Genomic DNA, 20,581 nt, shown 5'->3' on the forward strand with positions numbered 1-20,581 from the left:
TCTTTTCTCTCTCCCCTGGTGAAAGAAATTCTCATAGTCCTACCTGCAGACCAAACTACACTGTGGCTTACAGGAGTAAGGGAAGCAATTTATTCTGTCTGCTGTCAAGGTTTTATCATCAAGCCTAATTCTGGGTACTGAGGAATATATTTTTCTTAAGTTCCCCAGTAGTAGTTACAAGCTTAGGATGACAACTAAATTGGTTGGGACTTAAAAAGACCAGGCCAGAGCAAAAGACTGGAGAGCCTGTCCATCTGGCTGAGTGGAGTCCTCATAGGCGGATGACTCTTTCTTTTCTCCCCTTGCCTGCAGTCTACAGAGATGGATGCGATGGCCATTTGAGGGCTGCCATGACATTCTCTGAATGGTGTCTCCAAAATGGCTGAATGTCACATCCAAATGATTTAAACCCCTTCCCATTACTTTTTAATGTTTTGGCAGAAGAGTGGGAAAATACTCTGCACTCATTCTTAATTCAGCCAAACTCATACTTCCTAGGCAGACTATTGCATTTGCAGTGTAAATTCTAGAATCAAAAATGTTTTGGTCATCAGTGACAAGGATGTTCGATTCCTTGTTCACTAGTTGTAATATGCAGCTTTTCCCTAGAAAATAAGCCCTGGCTTCTCCTTCACATGGATTTTAGAATTACATCTGACTATGATTCATGTTTTTATGTTGCATAAAGAAGTATAAAACTACATATATGGTGAATTCCACATCATGTTCTCGGTAAAAGCAGGGACTTTCAGAAATGAAAAATGCAAGACTCTTATTACAAGAGCAAAACAAAAAAATCCATAATACAAAAATTCACATCAAACATTATATGATATCACTTATATGTTGAATCTAAAAAAAAGGGTACATATGAACTTATTTGCAGAACAGAAACAGACTCAAAGACTTTGAAAACAAACTAACGGTTACCAAAAGGGACTGGTGGGACTAGGGAGAGATGGACTGGGAGGTTTAGGATTGGCTTATACACACAGTAGTATATGGAATGATTGACCAATGGGAACCTGCTGCATAGCACAAGCAATTTTACCCAATATTCTGTGATGGTCTATATGGGAAAAGAATTTGAAAAAGAAAGGATGTGTGTACATGTCTGGCTGGGTCACTTTGTTGTATAACAGAAATGATCATCAAATTGTAAATCAACTATCCTTCAATAAAACTTTAAAAAATGAAAAAAAAAAAAAGATTCACATGACTTCATATCACTTAATGGGCCAACTAATTTTCCCCTTGTATTGACCAGTGGTTTTGATGCTGATGATACAAACAATGAATTCAAAGGGAATCCTCTCTATCATTAGAAGATGGGGTTGTCTGTCTTCAGATAATGAAACGTGTTTTTTTTGTTTGTTTTTGTTTTTTTTTTGTCTTTTTGCTTTTTCTTGAGCTGCTCCTGCAGCATATGGAGGTTCCCAGGCTAGGGGTTCAAATCAGAGCTATAGCCGCTGGCCTATGCCAGAGCCACAGCAACACGGGATCCGAGCTGCGTCTGTGACCCACACCGTAGCTCACAGCAATGCCAGATCCTTAACCCACTGAGTAAGGCCAGGGATCGAACCTGCAACCTCATGGTTCCTAGTCAGATTCATTAACCACTGCACCATGACGGGAACTCCTGGAACATGTTAATTTATACAGAACATTAAGAAGAAACACAGTCAGGTTAAGTAGGAACTCTTGTGTGACAAGCCCTATCAGTTACATTCTGATTTAATTCCTCTACCAATCTGAAAATTTGCTAAAAACTCCAAACCATAGTTCTTGAAGAGTTTGCACAAAAACCTCTACTCCCTTGGAATGGTGTAAAGCTTCTATGTATTTGAAGACCTCCATTTTATTGTTTTAGTTCAGAGTGTGGCTTGCACAATCTTTAATACATAAAATAGTTACCAGCATCAACTGTGAATAAAATAAATATTTTAACTTGGTGTTATTGCCAAGTTCTATTGAATAGATTCCTTATCTAGGCAGTATAGAAATTATACTTATAGCAGTCTCCTTGATTTTTTTCTTAGGAAATGAATGGTGTATAAATGATGAATAGACAATAGTTTAGGAAAGGCCTCAGAAGCCTCATGTCAAAGCCAGTATTTTGCTTGTTTCCAAAAAACCTAAGAAGAATGCTAGAGTCTTGAATTTTGTAAAATGCCCAGTATGTAACATTTATTCAATAGTGCCCTGAAAGTTGGATTTTCAGAGAATACTTATTAGGTTCTATTTTATTTTATTTTATTTTCGTCTTTTTTGCCTTTTCTAGGGCCGTTCTCGCAGCATATGGAGGTTCCCAGGCTAGGGGTCCAATCGGAGCTGTGGGCACCAGCCTATGCCAGAGCCACAGCAACGCGGGATCCGAGCTGCGTCTGCGACCTACACCACAGCTCACAGCAACACCGGATCGTTAACCCACTGAGCAAGGCCAGGGATTGAACCCGCAACCTCATGGTTCCTAGTCGGATTCATTTACCACTGTACCATGAGGGGAACTCCTAGAGTTCTATTTTAGTCATCCATTTCAAAACTAGGTATTGAATGCTTAGGTGACAGGAACAAAAATCAAACAATCAGGTAAATCATTTACCTTGAATGAAAACGAGTCTCCTGACCTGTTAGTCACATGTAAGTAACATGTCTTACAGTCATTCTGTGTCCAAGAGAAGAGAATGAACAAATATTGTCAAAATTTAGACCTACCACTGATAGGAAAAAAAAATGACTGAGTGATATTCTTGCATATTTCTGAGAGTATGTGGGAATACCACAAAATCTGAGATGAGTGTGAAGCCTCTTAAAGTTACAGCTCCCGCTGGGTGATTATCTTTGCATCCATTTACAAGGCAGCTAAATAGCATGGAAAAAATCCTCAGGTTAATCTAGATATGCCATGAAAATTGCCTTTTTGTTTTGGAAATCAAATGCTACTTCCTTGAGCGTTGCCATGTAAAGACTCATTTTCTGAAATAGGATTAATCTGATCATATACTAGAACTTTAATTCACATAATTTTCTGCAAGGAATCAAAAGCGATATAAAAAATGAGTAAGTGATTTGTCAGAAGTTTCTGAATGCCACAGTCACTATTGTGTCCTGACAACAACAAACAAGATTAAAACATAAAAGACAACTTGGCCTAAGAAAATTTTCTAAATTTTTCTTTCTTTAACATGCTTTTGGCTTCTCCTGGAAATAAAAGCTTTTCTAAGAAATGGTAATTTTTGGTGGCACAAAAGTTTTGTATGCTTGTGCAATAATAAATGTAGTTTTGTTAAGTTACTACTCTTTCCATGTCAAAATATCATTCTTTGCCTTTTTCATAATAAAGCAAATGACTATAGAAAAGATAGAAAATTGGATTTTGATTTACTTGTAATAAGCACATCACAAAAAACCCAGAAAGATTTAAAAAGTATATGTTCTCTTGCATGTGGATTTCACAATATACTTAACCTACGAAATACAAGTAAGAATAGCTGAGTGATTAGGAGAGTTTGTTCTTACTTTAAAAAATATATCATGAAGGTTTTTAGTCTGTTTTGGTCATGCATTTTGTTTTTCTACTTTTGTGAAATCTGATTGACCTGTACTGGTTTCTCAAAAAGAGTTACTTTAAGGTCATCAATATAAGAATGCCTGTTTAGTTTACTAATAAGTCTATATTTTGTCAAATGCAATTGGAATCACTAGCCATAGCATCTTTAGAACTGGAAGGAACAGCAGATATAATCTAAATCTTTTAATGATATCCTCATTTTATAGATGAAGAAGAAGTCAGACCTAATAACCTTTATTTCTTCAAAGGTCTCCCCCCATTTTGGAGATGGTAGTTGGTGAGGTAGTGGTGATGGTAGGACAGAATGGAAACAGACACAGGAAAGGGAGTATAATGTATGAAAGTGATGGTAGACTTAAAAAAAACTCAATATCTTTTTTTTTTTTGGATATTTGACTTCCTTCTGTTTCTAAATTTGGTTGTATATTTTTGATGTTGGGTGAGATAAAGCAATTTATTTTGCTGTCTTTTTTTTTTTTTTCTGAGACTTGAGAAGTCTTTAATCTCCTCTTTTTTTTTTAATTTTTATTTTTTGTCTTTTGTCTTTTTGAGGACCACACCCGTGGCATATGGAGGTTCCCAGGGAGCTGTAGCCACCGGCCTACACCACAGCCACAGCAACACCAGATGCCAACTGCGTCTGCGACCTACACCACAGCTCATGGCAATGCCAGATCCTTAACCCACTGAGCGAGACCAGGGATTGAACCCACAACCTCATGGTTCCTAGTTGGATTCGTTTCTGCTGCGCCACAGTGGGAACTCCTTTAATATCCTCTTTCAAAGGAAGTCACTCATTTTGGTCCCTCTTGAGAAGCAAATTCCTCTGAATATAAGAAAGACCATGCCTCTGTCATGGAGGCATGGTCTTTGACAGACAGCATTTAACTGTCTGTCAAAGTTACTGAGATGCATCCAGAATGGTGGTACTTGCTGCTTCTGCTGCCCCAAGGCAATTTTTGTGTTCCCTGTATTACTTGTGGAAATCTCCCATTTATGGAATTTCATAAAGAATGGCATTTCTCCTTTACTTTACAAAATTATGGCATGTGTTGAGACTCTTTCAAAGGTAACCACACTCTTGGATATCAGCTCAAGTCTTCATTAACCCCATTATTTCAGGTAGGAAAATAAATTATCAGGTGGTGATTGGATTATATGCCACTTGAAGTTTTCTCAGAATCTAAGATTTTTTATTTTAAGACTTTGAGCAAGTCATTTAATTTTTCTGGACCTCTTTTCTCATTGAGAGTTGGTATTCCCAAGTTCTGGAATTTTTTCTTTTTATGGCCGCACCTGTAGCATATGAAGTTCCCAGGCTAGGGTTGGAATCAGAACTGCAGCTGCTGACTTAATCCACAGCCACAGCAATGCCAGATCCAAGCCACATCTGCAACATATGCCTTAGCTTGTGGCAATACTGGATCCTTAACCCACTGAGCAAGACCATGGATCCATTCCTCAGCCTCATGGATAAGAATCTGGGTCTTAACCCCCAAACCACAATGGGAACACCGTGATTTTTTTTTTTTTCCTTTTCTGCTAGTCATTTCTTTCAGTTTTTTTGAGGGCCAGGAAAAGTGTCTCATTTAATGTCTGCATGTAGAGTTGTGTGTGGCAGTTAGTTAGTGTCCTATACATGCTCACCCATTGGTTGCTGAGGGGGGAGGAGCTGTCTTCAGCTGCAAATGATACCTGATTGTTTTGAGAGTGGCTCAGCTGGCTTCCCCATTGAGACTAGGTTAAGACTGGGGGTTAAGAGCCCAGATGTTGGAGCCAGAGAGAGCTCAGCTCTTCTTGCCACTAAATTGACTAGCTTCAGTTTATGCTTACAGACTGGTAGTTCTCTCACTGGCCTGCCTCTCTCCCTTAGCCCTTATCCCATAGCTGTAGCTATGGCAATACTGTCAATATAGTGTTGGTTAATGGTATAACTATAATTACCTGGTTTCCAGGCAAACTTTAGGCAACCCCTCCCACCTCCGTCTTTCATAAAGTCACCTGCACAACAGCATGTAATCACCTCCCTCTATGCAAGAAGAAAAAGGAGACAATTGAAGGTTTCCTCTGCATTCACTTATGTTCTTTTGCTTTTTTGGCCACAATACTGACTAAAGATGAGTAAATATTACCTTGAGGTAATGGAACAAATATGAATAGGAGCCAAACACTTGTGCTCTAGCTCAGGATCTATTCAACATTAACAACTTATAAACCTTCTAAACATGAGTTTATTTATTCACAAAATGGGGAAGGATATCATAAATATTAAATTGAGTAATGCAACTGAAGTGCTAATATAAGACATTGTTCATAACTATTAATCATAATTTGCTCTTTATTCTGAGTGATTTTTGAAGTTTTATAGGGTTTGGCTCTAGTGAAATGCTGTGACACCTTGCTTCCTACAATTCTGTGGCTTCTCTTCATCTGTATCTCAACAAATTAGTGCACACAATCAGAGCCTTACTCTGTCCAAGGGAGTCTGTACATATAGTGGTTGACCAAGAAGGCCAAGAGGGTCAGACTTATTTGCTCCAAATCCTGGCCCCAGCACCTACTAGCTGCATGTGACTTTGCCTCCTTCCTTTTCTCACCTGTGAAAATGGGGATGGCAATAAGGTGATTGTCATAGTCACTGCATCCAGACACTAAGTACTCCATTCTCGTTAGCCAGTAGGACTATTACTGCCAGCAGCAAGGGTGCTGTAGGGGAGACACAGTAAGTGAAACATGGTCTAAAAGAAGCCTTCAGGGAGTTCCCAGTGTGGCTTAGTGGGTTATGAACCTGACTAGTATCCATGAGGATGTGGGTTTGATCCCTGGCCTTGCTCAGTTGTGTCGGATTCTGTGGCTGTGGTGTAGGCTGGCAGCTGCAGCTCTGATTCAACCCTTACCTGGGAAGTTCCATATGCTTCAGGTACAGCCCTAGAAACAAACACACAAACAAAGAAAAAAAAAACAAAACAAAAACAAAGAAAGAACCCAAATGGAAAAAACAACAACAAAAAAACCCTGTAGCCCTCAGCATAGCTGCATATAAGACAAAGAAATGTCTGTAGCAAAACACAAAGTAACAACTGTTCAAGGTGCAGCAGCTGGAGTGAATGTTCGGAGGGTGATCTTTGAAACCTACCTCTGCCCTGAAGGATGTGCGACTTCAACAAAGTCATTCAACTTCCCCAGGGCTTCTCCTTTCCTTTCTTGTCTAGTGGTGATAATGAAACCTAAGAGTTTCCATAAAAATGAAATGGGGAAAAGCGCATAGGGGTACGTAACATGTGACTGGCTTATGTGAGTAGGGGGACAATGAGCGACAGGGAAGACTATGACAACAAAAAGGTGCTACAAGACAGTATAGGACTAATCCCCAAGCTTATTGTTAGACAGCAAACATGCAAATTTCATAGGAAGAAAGACCCAGGAAAGCTAGATTCCAGGCTGACCTGCAAGGCCCAATATTCTTTGTTTCAAGGCGTTGCAGACCCTTTCTCCAAAGCAATTCTGAGAAAACATCTTCGACCTCTTAGCCGACTACCCTCACCCTACGTAGTCACCATTCCTTCTAAAATTTATCAAAAGTGATATAACTTTGGTGTTGGCTGTTTGTTGTTAGGAGAGGTTTTGTGATCCCTTTGTAAAACTGGGTACTTTTCTTTAGGTATGCAAGCAGGACATAAAGTCCATTGTTCTTTCCCAAGTGATATTTTTCTTCCTTTCTTCTCTTGCATACCTTGCAACAGAGTTGTCTGCAATTCGCAACTGATACAGACTGCTACCAGGTACACTTAAAACAATCATTTTAAGAAAAAGTTCAGCAAACAGAATCCAATTCGTTCGAAGTGGCTTCATTCAATATTTCATCAATGTTAATGCTCAACTTAGAAAAAAATCTCTCCTGGACACTGAATATCATTTTCTTTTATTTCTTCTACAACAAAGTTTTTTTAAACCAAGTTTTTGGTGATAGAAGAGATGTGCTTCTTTTTCTCTCCATCTTTGTGTTTTGGGTAGGCATTTCAGAACCTTACTCACTTTTTTTTTTAAAGTGAGACAGTGTCTACCTTTTCTTTAAAGCTGAACTTTTCTATCCAGTGCAATATATTATGACTTTGTGAGGTGAGGATTGAAATTGTATTGATGCCTTTGTCATTATTTCATGCTTATGAGAAAGTAGGAGTATATCTTATCACTTGCATTTTATCCTATAAATGTGAACAATATCAAGTATTTTTATATGTAGATTATTATCAACTGTATCTAAATTTGAAAAAGGACTATACTTGTAAATATAAACATATTTCTATTAATATGTCTGTAATTATGTCATAAACATAATTCCAAATTTATGTACCATATGTTTATATGAATTGATCTTTTGGAGGCAAAACAAAACAGTTTTAATGCTCTTTTATCTCCATAGTCAATTATGCTCCCTAAGTCTTTGTAAGGTTCAGATTTCAAAAGAATGCTAATTTGATTTCTCAGGACATCTTTATTATTTTAATAATTATGTTGCACTAACATTTTCAGTGTTTTACTTACTGGTACCTGGAACACTACTGATTGAAAAGGTATTATTTTCATGAATGACTGGAAGAATAATACTAAACTCTAAGTATCTGTATTCTTTTTCCCACTATAGTCATCTAAGGAATATTCTGTTTGTACTGTTTGGATCTAGTATTTTTGTTGTGCTTATCTACTAATGGGTGGAAAGGAGGAAGGCTAAATTGATCCAGGTAAGAAATACCTGGATTTATCCCTGAAAGAAAAAATCTAGCTAAAGGAAGGCTGTTCAAAATGGAAGTAGGGGAGCAGGTGAGCTCCTGGCAGGGAAGGGACCATAGAAACAGGAAAGACAGACTATGAAACAGTCAAGTGATGTGGGAGTTGGATAAAATTGATGGCTTAATAAGATTTTATGAACAAAAGACTCTGTGTGTATGTGGTATGTGATATAATTCCCCCTTTCCTGGTCTCCAAGAAACTTCAGTGAAGACTTTTACATTTTAATGCTTCTGGAATCAGTTTTTACTTCTACTGAATTGTGACATTTCCTGTCGAGGAGCCTTACTAGGTAGGCAAGAAGGGTGAGTTTTACTGAAGTTATATATGTATCGGGAGGGGGATAAGATATGAAACATTACAGGGAAAACTGAGATATTAATGCAAAAGAAACACACTTTTAATTCTGGCATTACTCAGAATGGATTTACCTTGGAGATACACTGTATTGGTAGCTATGTCATAAACATCTCATCAGTTCTTCCTCTATCTCAAAGAATTATTGGGTAATGACCATTTCCTAAATTTTAAGTAATTCTAGTAGATTTTTTATTACAGGTGGAAATGTACAAAGTATAAGAATTTAGTTGTTCAAATGAATAATTTTTTAGTGTTTTCATCATCCCTCTAGGATATCAAGAAGAGGGGATTACTACTTTAAATTACCAAGTGGTTAGCATTGAAATATTATTCCTCTCAATAACCATGTGATTTTTTAAGTGAAGTATAACTGTCTTAGTTTCTGCTGTACAACATAGTGATTCTGTATTTTTGCAGATTATATTCCATTATAGGTTACTAAGATAATGGCTATAATTCCCTGTGCCCTATAGTATATCCTTGTTGCTTATCTATTGTATATATAGTAATCCCATACCCCTAATTTGTTCCTCCCTTTTTTCCTCCCCTCCTTGGTAGCCCCAAGTTTTTTCCCCTATATCTGTGAATCTATTTGTTTTGCATATAGATTCACTTGTATTTTTTCGTTTGTTTTTTGTGATGTCATACAGTATTTGTCTTTTTCTGTTGGACAACAACTGTGTAATTTAGGTTGTATTATTTTCCCCTGAGATATAACTGAGAAAATTGTAGTATAGAAATGATAATTCACTCAAGGATTGTAAGCGAATAGGTGGAACAAGATTTAAAACCATGTCCATCTAATCCTCATACCCACAATCTGTTAGAGCCTTTGGGTGAATCTCTATACTTCCTAACTGATGGTCTCAGTATCATCATGGATGTGTGTACATGTATAACTGAATCACTGTTGTACAGCAGAAATTATCACAACATTGATAACACACAAATCAACTATACTTCAATAAAACTTAAAAAAATGAAAAAATATATAGTCTTGTAATATTGTAGTGTAATAAAGTTGTTAAAAAGGTGGAGACTTCTATTTATAGTTATAAACTACTCCTAATGGTTGTTAATTTGTTTGGTGTGTTTGGGGTCCTACTTACTTCAAAAGACTAAATTCTCCAAGGGTGAGGATTACGATTATTTATATTTTCGCAATACCCAGCATAGGCTCCATGACAAAGCTGGTTCTTGAATCTATTTTATTTTATTTAATGCCATTAAGTATTAATAACTTTAGACCAAAGACAAAGTCTCTTAGTGCATGCCTTTTGTCATTTGTGCATATTTCATTACTGAACAGGAGAAAGTACTAAAGTGCATTAATTTTATTTTTATTATATACTATAATCTTATCTTATATATAATGTATATATTATATACATATGTATAATATCATATATATATGCAATATGTCATATAATATCTAATAATAGTTTCATCCCAAACTTGACTTATTTTGTAACTAAAAATTTGTACCTATTAATCTCCCTCACCTATTTTGCCTAATCCCCATCCCCTCCAAAAACTACCAGTTTATTCTCTGTAGCTATATGAGTCTATTTGTTTTATTTGTTCATTTTTTTGTAGATTTCACATGTAAGTGAAATTTATTTGTACATTTTTTGTAGATTTCACATATAAGTGAAATCATATATATACATATACACATATGATTTCACTTACATACATATTTTTATTAGGCCATATTCTAAAACCACATGTGAACTTGACCAAGTAAATTCTTTGAGCTTAACTTTACTCATTTCAAGCAGAGTAACATGTATACTATTGCCCATCTCATCAGGATTTCTTGAAGATTAAAAAGGATAGAGTGGGTGAATATATGCTGAAAACTATAAGGTCCCTTATTAATAGATCATGCTATCTAATTTTTTTGTTGAACATTTTCAATCTCCCATGTTCATCTGCTCCTTTTTTTAATTCTGAAAGGAAAAAGTAGGTTACAAGTAGAATGAAAGATGATTTTTAAAGCGACAGGAGTCTTGGATCATTAATCTGTGCATCAAAAGACTAGAATTGACTCTGGTAAGATTTCATGTGTTTGAACAGTGATTATGAGAAGGATGCCAGATGGCACTGCTCGGATAAAGCTGTAAGGCTTCAATAACAAAAACAGGTATTAGTATGCTGGAAACAAAAAAGAATTACACAGTGGTGAAGAAAATGATGTTCTCCAGCAGGGTTCCCTGCGGGCTGCACTAACCTAGCGTGGGTTCAAGTTCAAATGCCTGAGATGGTTGGTGTTCCTCCCCATTAGAATCTGGAAGTAATAACAAATGACATCTTGATGTGATTTTCTGGCCTTTGTTTTGCAACAATCAGTATTTCATAGATTGAAAAAGAAAAAAAAAAAAAAGGAAGAGTTGCAGTAACCATGTATTCGGTGGCTCAGCTGAAACCAATCTGGCCTCCATGAGGTGGGCAGGTTCCATCCCTGGCCTTGCTCAGTGGGTTAAGGATCTGGCAGTGCAGTGAGCTGTGGTGTAGGTCACAGACGTGGCTCGGATCTTGCATTGCTTTGGCTGTGGTGTAGGTTGGCAGCTACAGCTCCGATTTGATCCCTAGCCTGGGAACCTCCATATGTTTCATGAGCGGCCCTGAAAAGACAAAAAAATTTTTTTTTCATTAATAGAGCTTTATCACATGAGTTAGGTTTCTATTTCCTAGGAAGCCTAAACAGAAAGACTATTATTAGGTTTACTGTGCACAGTTTTGTTGAATGGAAATTAAATTTTATGGCTGCCATTAAAAGGGAAAAAAAATATTCCAGAAAAGGGAGTAGAAGGAAAATTTAAACTTTAAAATGCTTTCTTGTACAAGTATTTGTAGGGCTAAGCTTACATAAATTTTACCCATTTCTTTTTATCCTAATATACAGACATACAACTAAGAGATGGACAGATTCATGTCACTGATGATCTATTGTTATACTAAGTATTTGTGTTAATGGATGATGGACAGACTCTGACATCCAAAGTACAATTATTCCGGAATAACTGCTACATAAGCCCTTTTACAGTCATGAATTTATAATAAAAAATCAATTTCAGATAATAATATATTTAATGTACTATACAAGACCTGTGATTATCTATGTTTGGTCACAGAAAACACATTTTTGAAATCTTAGAATTTTTCAAAGTATTAAATATTTTAATCTGGAGGTCAACAAAATTACAAAGGAGAAAAACCTGAAAAATTTTGGTTACGGTTTTATCATATAATGTATAACGTGTGGCTTCTTAAATACAGTTCCTAGAGAAGCTATATTTCCAGATGACTAGCAAAATGATTGCCGAAATGCATTAATTAACCTTTACATTCACATAAAAGTGTTTTGTGAGAACAAATGTACACAAAATGTTATCTTTAATCATGGCTAATAAAAATGGGTTACATAAACACAGGTTTTACTACTGCGAATGTCTCCTTGACAAATGGCAGCACCGATTCCTTTATTAAAAGATAATTACAAAGGTTTCACAAGGGATTCAGAGCCTTCCCCCAGATCTCTCTTGCCTGGCTGCCTCCTTTTGAGGTAATCAGATGAAGAGGGACTTGAAGTAATACCAACTGATTACATTAAACGTGAAACCCTGGTCTGCACCTCTCTTTTGGCTCTGGATTTATTTCATAAAACAAAATATTAAAATTAAACATCTAGGGTCGATGGAAACAGCTAAGAATCTATTTTGAAATGGGTTAATCAGGTTGATACTGATTAGATTGTTTTTTATTTTTATAGAACTAGTCATCACTGTGTCCACACCGGAAGTCCCTGCTGTGCTGTCAGTTGAATCCCTCAGAGAGCCAGGTGGTTCCACATATTACAGCCTCCAGGGTCTCATATCTCTCCCCCAAAGTCTAAATCACCGCCATTATTTTAACAAGCCTCAGGTTAGCTATGAAAGCTAGTCATTCATCCGAAGGTATTTCTTCTTCAAGATAAGTCTGTGTTCAGAAAGGATAAGACCATCAGGCCTGTTGAGTAAAATGTCAGCATCCCTGGTTCGACCTCTGTGATAGGGAAATCTCTGACATATTAGCCTCCTGCTTAAAGGGGAAGGTTCTGGAACCGAAGGCCTGGGTTCAAATTGTGCATCTGACTATCTCTGTGACCTTGGGCAAGTCATTTTTCTTCTCTGGACCTCAGTTTCCTCATCTGTGACAGTACCTACTTTTTAGGATTATTGGATAATGAACGTAGCTAATACGAATAAAGTGTTTAGTGCCTAGCATGTGATGCACACTATATAAAGATGAAATCAATACATTAAAGTCCCTTCTTATAGACACTCTGAAATTTACAACTATGCCAGAGAAATGATTCTTTATAATAAGCACTGTCAAAGGAAAACTGTTGATAGAAGGACTGGTCAGGAAAATTTTTGGCTCAGTTCACAAGTTTACATTTTTGTTATCTTCAAATGAAGTATACACACACAGCCACAACCGACTGCTAGGATTAAATGATTAAAACACACATTACTTTTATAATGCTGTCTTGGTGTGTCTTCTTCCTTTTTAAATGAACCAGGAGTTGCAAAAATTGAACATTTCCTGGCTTTCGAGAGACCCTGAAGTGAACAGTTAAAAACAACAAGAACAAAGAAATGGATAATCTTGAGTCTTAATCCAACTTCATGGTAAATAACAGTATATCCTACCAACCCTGGCTGGTTTTATTTGGGACTATGTTTTTAGTGGGAAATGGTATATTTCTAATTCCATATATTTTGTGCATAGTTTCATTTTTGCAGGACAGCATTTCCAGAAATATGGTAATGTTTGCAGGGTCAGCTCCCTATTGCATGAGGGACTGACATTATAATATCTTTGATGACATTCCTCAAAGACCCATTTTTCATCTCCAGTTTGACTTAGAAAGTTAGTATTGAATAATGGAGGCCCTTTATTGGTTTAAGTAAGCAGAACACACACACACATAATCTGTTTTCAAATATACATCCATACTCAATAAATTACTAATAATTTCCAGGAAGAAATACTTGTTAGATAATTTAGTAAGTAATAAATATTGAGAGATCATTTTAGTGCTACTCAATCCTCTGTGTCAATTTCTTTAACAAGAGGTGTGTCTGTAATGAATTAGCCATGTGGTAAATGGGATTACAGGTTTGGCAATATATTATATTGCACAACTCAAAGGTTCTAAATTGAACTTTTTGTTCTGCACATTGTCTTGTAAATGAGTTAACTGGCAATACTGATTTGTCATTCTTCTCAGCTGTGCTGCAAGCCACATTCGTTTTTTTTCTTACACACACACATGCACACCACACAGAACCAAATTCTTATTTCTACATTTCTCTTGAAGGTCTTCTGCCGAGTCCTGCAACATGAATATATTTTTAAAAACCCAATTAAAAGAGAATGATGGCATAGAACATGTAACTCCCAGAGGAACAGAATCCCTAAGTGTATGAGTTTGAAAGTGAAATACTTTGTAAAATTGCCATAAACGTAAAAAGCTTAAGACAGAAGGGCAGAGCCTACTGTGGGAGGCATATGTATACCACAATTTTATATTTCTTAACTGATGTGCTGGGTGGTTAGAATCAACAGCATCTGGGAGCTTGTTAGGAATGCATGCTATCTGGTTTAACCAGATCTAGAGTATTAGCATTTACATTTTCATGAAAATCAGAGGTAATTCATATATACATTAAAGTTTGGGGAACCCAGTAATATGAACCTATTAAGTATTTCACACATGGATTATAGCTACATGAAACTACGAGAGAAAAAGAATTCCTTACCAATGCAAACATTAAAAAAATCCAATTTTGATAATCCTAAAAATTAAGGATTATTTAAGTTTATGCTTATCTGTTTCTTCTTATTTCATTAACATCAATTTTCTACTAAACTAATAAAACTACTACCAGGAGGTACTCCATAATTATTGAAAACTGACAAAACATTAGGCTTAAATATTCAAGCTGAAATCACACTGGATTTGGTTTAAAAAGTATCCTTTAAATGGAAAAAAAAAAAACCTTAAAAAGTGGGGAAAATAGTAACAGCCACTTTGGGGGGACCCCTCTCAGTATCATTTTGTATCTACCTGTTTTATCTCCTAACTTGCAAGTTCATCAAAGGTGTAGTGACATTCAGGTGTGTCCTGAACATTGAGCACAATTTAAATAAATGAATAACTAAACAATGCTTTTGTTTAATTAATTCCTTTATTTAAATACTGAAACATTCTATTCCTATATAATTTTGACACAACTCTATTTTCTACTATTTATCCACTAAACCCCCCCAATAACATAAATCATATAATAATAATAATGTAATGATACTAGAAAGTAAAATCATAAGAATAATTAACCTGGGCCTACACTTAACTTCCAGATTACAAGATTGCTCATTTCATCTTGTCTCCTTGAAAAAGTGTACAAATATTTTTTATCCACTAGGTTAAGTACGGCATTAACTTACCTAATAAGCAATTAAGTGCTCCAGATAAGAGAAAAGATGTTACTAAACAGCTAGCATTTGAAACAGGGTTTAAATCCATCTACTTCTTTGGAGAACCTGATTGCCCTCTAGTGGGGTGAGAAGTTAATGCAGACTCTAAGATTTTCCAGTTTGGAGAACCAGCAAAGGGTTCTTTTGAGCTTCCGTTCTGGAAACATCTGGGTCAATAGCTAATTGCGTGTATTTTTCTTGTCTGAAAAATTTCTTGCATTTTTCACATAAGGTCATAGATCCTGTGTCAACAGATTAATCTGTGTTTTCCTAAGACCAAAGAGGAAACTGGTGTGAGCTGGAGTTAGCTATCAACAAGCTTAGGGTAGCCACACCCTAAGCAGGTAGCCACCTGCTTCATCCAGCCTGTGGGAGCAATGGGCTACTGGGGTGGGGTGCAGTGAATAATCACTTGGAATGAGAAACACCAGAGATGGATAAATCAGGGATTTTCCTAAAGATGGTCTGAATTTATCAATGACAAAAATCCTCAATTAATTATGTAATTGATTTACCTTCCTTTTCATTTTTAATTGTACAGATTTAAATTTAAAATCCTGCTTGATAGATACTACTAGATATTCACCAAATTGAGTAACTATTTTAACCTTAAATTCTAGGGAGGAAAACTATTTTATTGTGTGAATTGGCTTTATGCCACTCTGAGAGGACATTTCTTGAATCTACTGAGTAAAATGTAGCTTCTTGCAGCATTTCATTACTGAGATCAAATTATTTGATGGAAAGCATTTGTGTCAAATGATTACATGCTTATTCCACACTCTATACATTCATAACTAAAACCATGAAAATAAGTAAAAATGTTTTAATGCAACAAATAAAATTCTGCTAAAAATATTAATGACTAAGGGCAGAGGCAGTTTCTCTAACAATGAAAACACCCCCTTTCCCCTTGGAATAATTTACTACAAGTCTGTAAATCACATCACAAAACCATGGTTAATTTTGACTAAAGTAGATTTTTATATGACAAACCATCCAATCTTAATTATTTATCATTTAAAAATTTATTTTCTTGCAGAGAATTTTACCATGCATTCGCATTGACAACCTCTACCAGGTATATTAATTTATGTCATTATACTAGCTACCTGCCTTGGGCTACACTGGCAGTAATGATTATTGCAGGCTCAGCTTACCTAGTATAAACTAATTATAGATGATTAAGTGATAAGCTACTGCTATTTCTTTGTCAATTTGATTTTGAAATTTTGACCAAATCCTCTTCTTTACATTTCTAGTTATTAAGTATCCATTTAGAAGGTGTCCACTTCATTAGAGAAGATGACAGAGAATATTATATCCACCTAGTACAGTCATGCTGAATACAATAATTGTTTAATGAATCAGGAAAAAACACCCGCCCTGGTGATTAATTGATTATGCTTTGCAACTAGAACAATTTAAAAATCCATTATTTTAATAACGCAGAGGTTGTGCTTCTTTTCATGATTTGCTTACTCATGGCAGAAGGGACTCTTGCATTTGTCATATTTGGGGTGGGATTTTTACTAATGGGAAGGTGGCTACCATTTCACGATCCATGTTTCTGTGCAGAATTGAGACGGTATCGAGCATCAGCAATTGGAAGAACAGTTTTGAAATAGAAATCATTAAAATTTGTGCATACAGTTTATATATTTATAGATATAGTCTATGAAATACAAAGTGAAGATCATGACATTTCAATCATACCTGGGTATTTTTCACCCATTGCAGTCACAAACAATTCTCTGTGAGAATTTTCCAGCAGTCTCTGGCATACAAGCCCTGCCCTTGGCGAGCGCCTGCACCTACATCTGACCCATGTGAACGTACATCATAATCCCTACGGGAGCGGAAACTATATTTGCTTTATAATGTAAAATGAACAGGAAAATGATTTTTTTTTTGAGGGGGTGGAGATTAGGAGGGAGAAAAGAAAAGTGAGTGCAACAAGGGTTAATCCTTATTCAAAGGCAATCATTCAAACCGTCTGAACAAATATGGCCACTGAGTGAAGAAATAATAATAACCATTTGAAGTAACAGCAGTACTGATGATGGTGATGAGTTTGCAGACGCCCTCCTGCAGCAGAAACCTCTTGGTGAGGATGCGGAGCGCAGAGCGCGATCGCCCCCATCCCCCATTCTCCGAACCTTTCCGGACTCGCGGGAGAACCGCGAATTGTGGGAAGTCGGGGTAGTTCGGGACACTGCGCAGAAACCTGTCTCCAGGACTGCACCCGCGGTGGCGAGCGCCCAGCTCTGGGGCGGGGAACGCGGGGCGCGGCGCCGGGCTCTGCAGGGCTGGCTGCGCTCCACGCGCGGCTCACCACGTGCGCCCCCACCCGGCCAGCGGCTGTCGGATTTGGCCCCCAGCTGCGAAGGGTGGGGCCGAGCCTCTAGCTCAACCGACGAGGGTCTCTTGTGCGGAGACCATCCAAGGGGTCTGACCCAGGAAAGCGTGGAGGACAGAGCGTGGGCCGTGGGCTTAGGCTGCGGGAAATAGCCCCAAGGTCCTCCGAATGTGGGAGGGCGAGAAGAGAAACCCTCCCCGCCCTGCTGGGAAGGGGTCACCTCTGCGGTCCCGCGGCCGGCTGGGGTGGGGCCGCCGCCTTTGTGTGGCCTGACCGGGCTCTAGCCAGCCCGTCTGCAGAGCTACTTTCTAGGCTGGGAGGGGCTCGGCGCTGGCACTCGGAGCAACGCCCGGTGTAGGCTCACTTCGAGGGGCGCCCGGGCTGTTCTGGGCTGCGGGGTTGGGCAAAGGGGCACTGGGACTGCAGACCGCTCAAGGGCCCCTCCCCAAGCCCCTTTCTTGGCCAAGTATCTGAAACAAGGGCTTTTGACTCCGCCAGGGAGGGTGGGGCAGGGAGGAGCTGTCCAGAGCAAGCCCTTTTCGCTGGCTTTTCCCTTCTCCGCATCCCACACTGGGTCCTGGGGGAAGGGTGCTTCCAGCTGCCACCCAACCTTGGGTACCTCCCTGCCAGTCCCCAGCTCCCACCTACCCCCTCACGGGGCGGGGGGGGAGGGGGCATTGGAGACGCATGACCCTTTGGGGATGGAGGCCCTGGATCCGGAACTTCGTTTGGTCTCTTCTGTCTCCACTGTCTCTGACACGGGGCTGAGCTTATGAGAATTGCTGGTCTTTGGCCCTGTCTGACCTACAAAACAGATATTTTACTTGGCTCAATTTAAGACGTTGACCTCTTTTCTATCCGGTTATTATATATACTCATATCTAGGTTCCGAAGCTTTTTCCCAAAAACGACCAAATGAGTTCAAAAAGCCTTTATCTGCGTTTAGTCTAATCACCCTAGGTAATGTGTTTTTGAAAAGAAAAATGTTAACCCACTTTTGCCCCCTTCTCTCCCTAAAGCAGAACAATGAGGCCAGGGGTGGGGAAGGCGGGGGCAATGGTCAGGTCTCACTCGTAAGCAGAGCCAAGGAGTCAGGAACGCAAAGCACGGGGCGTGGCGCGTGGCCATGCTATCCCCCAGGGCTGGGCTCCCGGGCGTCGCGCAGCGCTCCCAACCCGGCCCCTTTTCCGCCGAAGATGCTGCGCCCGGCTGCGGGGGAGGGGGGAAGGCGCCGGCGCGGCTCCGCACAGGGTGGGGCAGTCCGCATTGTGAGCCCAGCTCTGCAGGTGCCTCCCCCCGCCCCCAGGGGGGGACTGCTCGTCCTCACACAAAGAAACCCCACCCCAGCGCCTGCGAAACCGATGTCCCTCCACCCCTCCCCAACCGCGCACTTCCCCGCCCCTGCAGCTGCCCACCCGCGCCCTCCGTGCCCTCCCGACTTCCTCTCTCCTTCCCCTCCCTTTCCCTAAAACAAAGGAGTATAAGTCTCCCCGCCGCCCCCCATCCCCCCAACCCCTCCCCATCCCTTCTTCCCTGCACCGCGCCCCAGGACTAGCGGTTTTTCCGACTAGACAATACCATAAAATTTGCCCGGTTCTTCACCCGCCTCCCTTGTCTCCACCCATCTTTCAAAAAGCCTAGATAGGACGGCTTTGACTTTGCATTTTTCTTTTTCCTTTCTCTCATACCCCCTTTTCTTCCCTATTTTCTTTCTTTTTCTTTTTTTAACTAGAGAAGAAATAAAGCACGTTACAAAGCACTTTTCAAAATATCGCTTAACCCGGTTTAAGGCATACTGTTAAGATAGCCCCCTCCCCCCACGACTGAGCCCTAATTTAAAATATGGAAACAGAATAAATTTCCTACCCATGGGAAGTCAACTTACCTGCTTTCACCTTAAAAAAAAAATTCTTCGCTTTAGATGTTTAAGGATCCCCTCTGTTTCCTCCCCCTAACCCCAGTGCTGCTTCCGTCCTTGCCGATTCCTATGTTACCAATAACATCTTTTTCTCTAAAAAATATCTCCAAATGCCTATGAGAGAAGGTGAGAGGTGGGCTCCAGAGAGAGCCGAGGAAGAACGAGGCGCGATGCCTTACCCATTGCTGTTTTAGCCATTGTAGGGATGTGCAGATGCTGAGCGGTGGCGAAGGCGGAGGGTCCAGCTACAGCAGCGCAGAGAGCGAGAGAGAAGACTGAATAAGGCACTGAGTCTGCAGAGTGGGACCGTGCGAGAGAAAGAGCAAGAGGCAGGAGCCCATGAATAATTATCACTCAGAAGCTCAAGCAGATTGGCTCCCAAGGTCCCCTGACATGACTCCCACAGAGTCAGAATCTCCAAGCATTAAATATTGATCGGCCAATGGTGCTGGAGTACAAAGTACCAGAATGCAGTTTGAAATGGAAATCAGTCCTTCCTGGCAGCTCCCCCCGTTTTGGGGGCCTGATAGTACAGTCCAAGTAGAGTGGAGCCTTAGCCCAGAAGCCTTCTAGGAGCTAAGAACTGGGCTTTGCCTACCTGGGAGTCAGGAGGCTTGACTTGATTCGCACATGTTTCATTGCACAAATAGACATAAAAGAAGGAAAGGGATTCGGAGGCCTGAGAAGTCTTCACAACATGCTGACTGTTGGAAATAACTGTTTAAACCCTGTTTTCACTAGTTCATGTTTTCTCTTTTACCTTTGCCCACGTCTTTGGTAGATGATAGTCTCCCAGGGTGACACCATGTCTGGCTGTGGTGGAAACTCAGTGCAGAACTGCATTATTGTCCTTTGTCTTCTAACACAGCTGGACTCAGGCGTCTCTAGACTCTTGAGGATCTCTCAGCAGAGCAAGGCCTGACGTTTTCTACTCGTGACACAGGAGGAAGGGGCTGCCTGGGTTGCTTGGGAATAGGGACAAGCAGTTATGGTCTATCTGGGGACTTTGTGGAAGAGAATGAGCATTAGCCTCTTGTGCCTGGGTCCTGTGCATCTG

The 20,581-nt window shown here is 39.3% G+C and overlaps 1 protein-coding gene across 1 annotated transcript in view; it reads right to left on the bottom strand.

Moving 5' to 3' along the window:
* The window catches only part of STMN2 (stathmin 2), a 54,082-nt gene extending 33,994 nt beyond the window's left edge, over positions 1–20,088 (bottom strand). Inside the window, exon 1 of the mRNA XM_047783698.1 lies at positions 19,704–20,088. Within this exon, the coding sequence (XP_047639654.1) occupies positions 19,704–19,722 (19 nt within the window). The 5' untranslated portion in view covers positions 19,723–20,088. The remainder of the gene's footprint in view (positions 1–19,703) is intronic.
* Between the last annotated feature and the right edge of the window lie 493 nt (positions 20,089–20,581).

This window comes from Phacochoerus africanus, chromosome 6 (assembly GCF_016906955.1).
Source record: "Phacochoerus africanus isolate WHEZ1 chromosome 6, ROS_Pafr_v1, whole genome shotgun sequence".
Taxonomy (NCBI): Eukaryota; Metazoa; Chordata; class Mammalia; order Artiodactyla; family Suidae; genus Phacochoerus; species Phacochoerus africanus.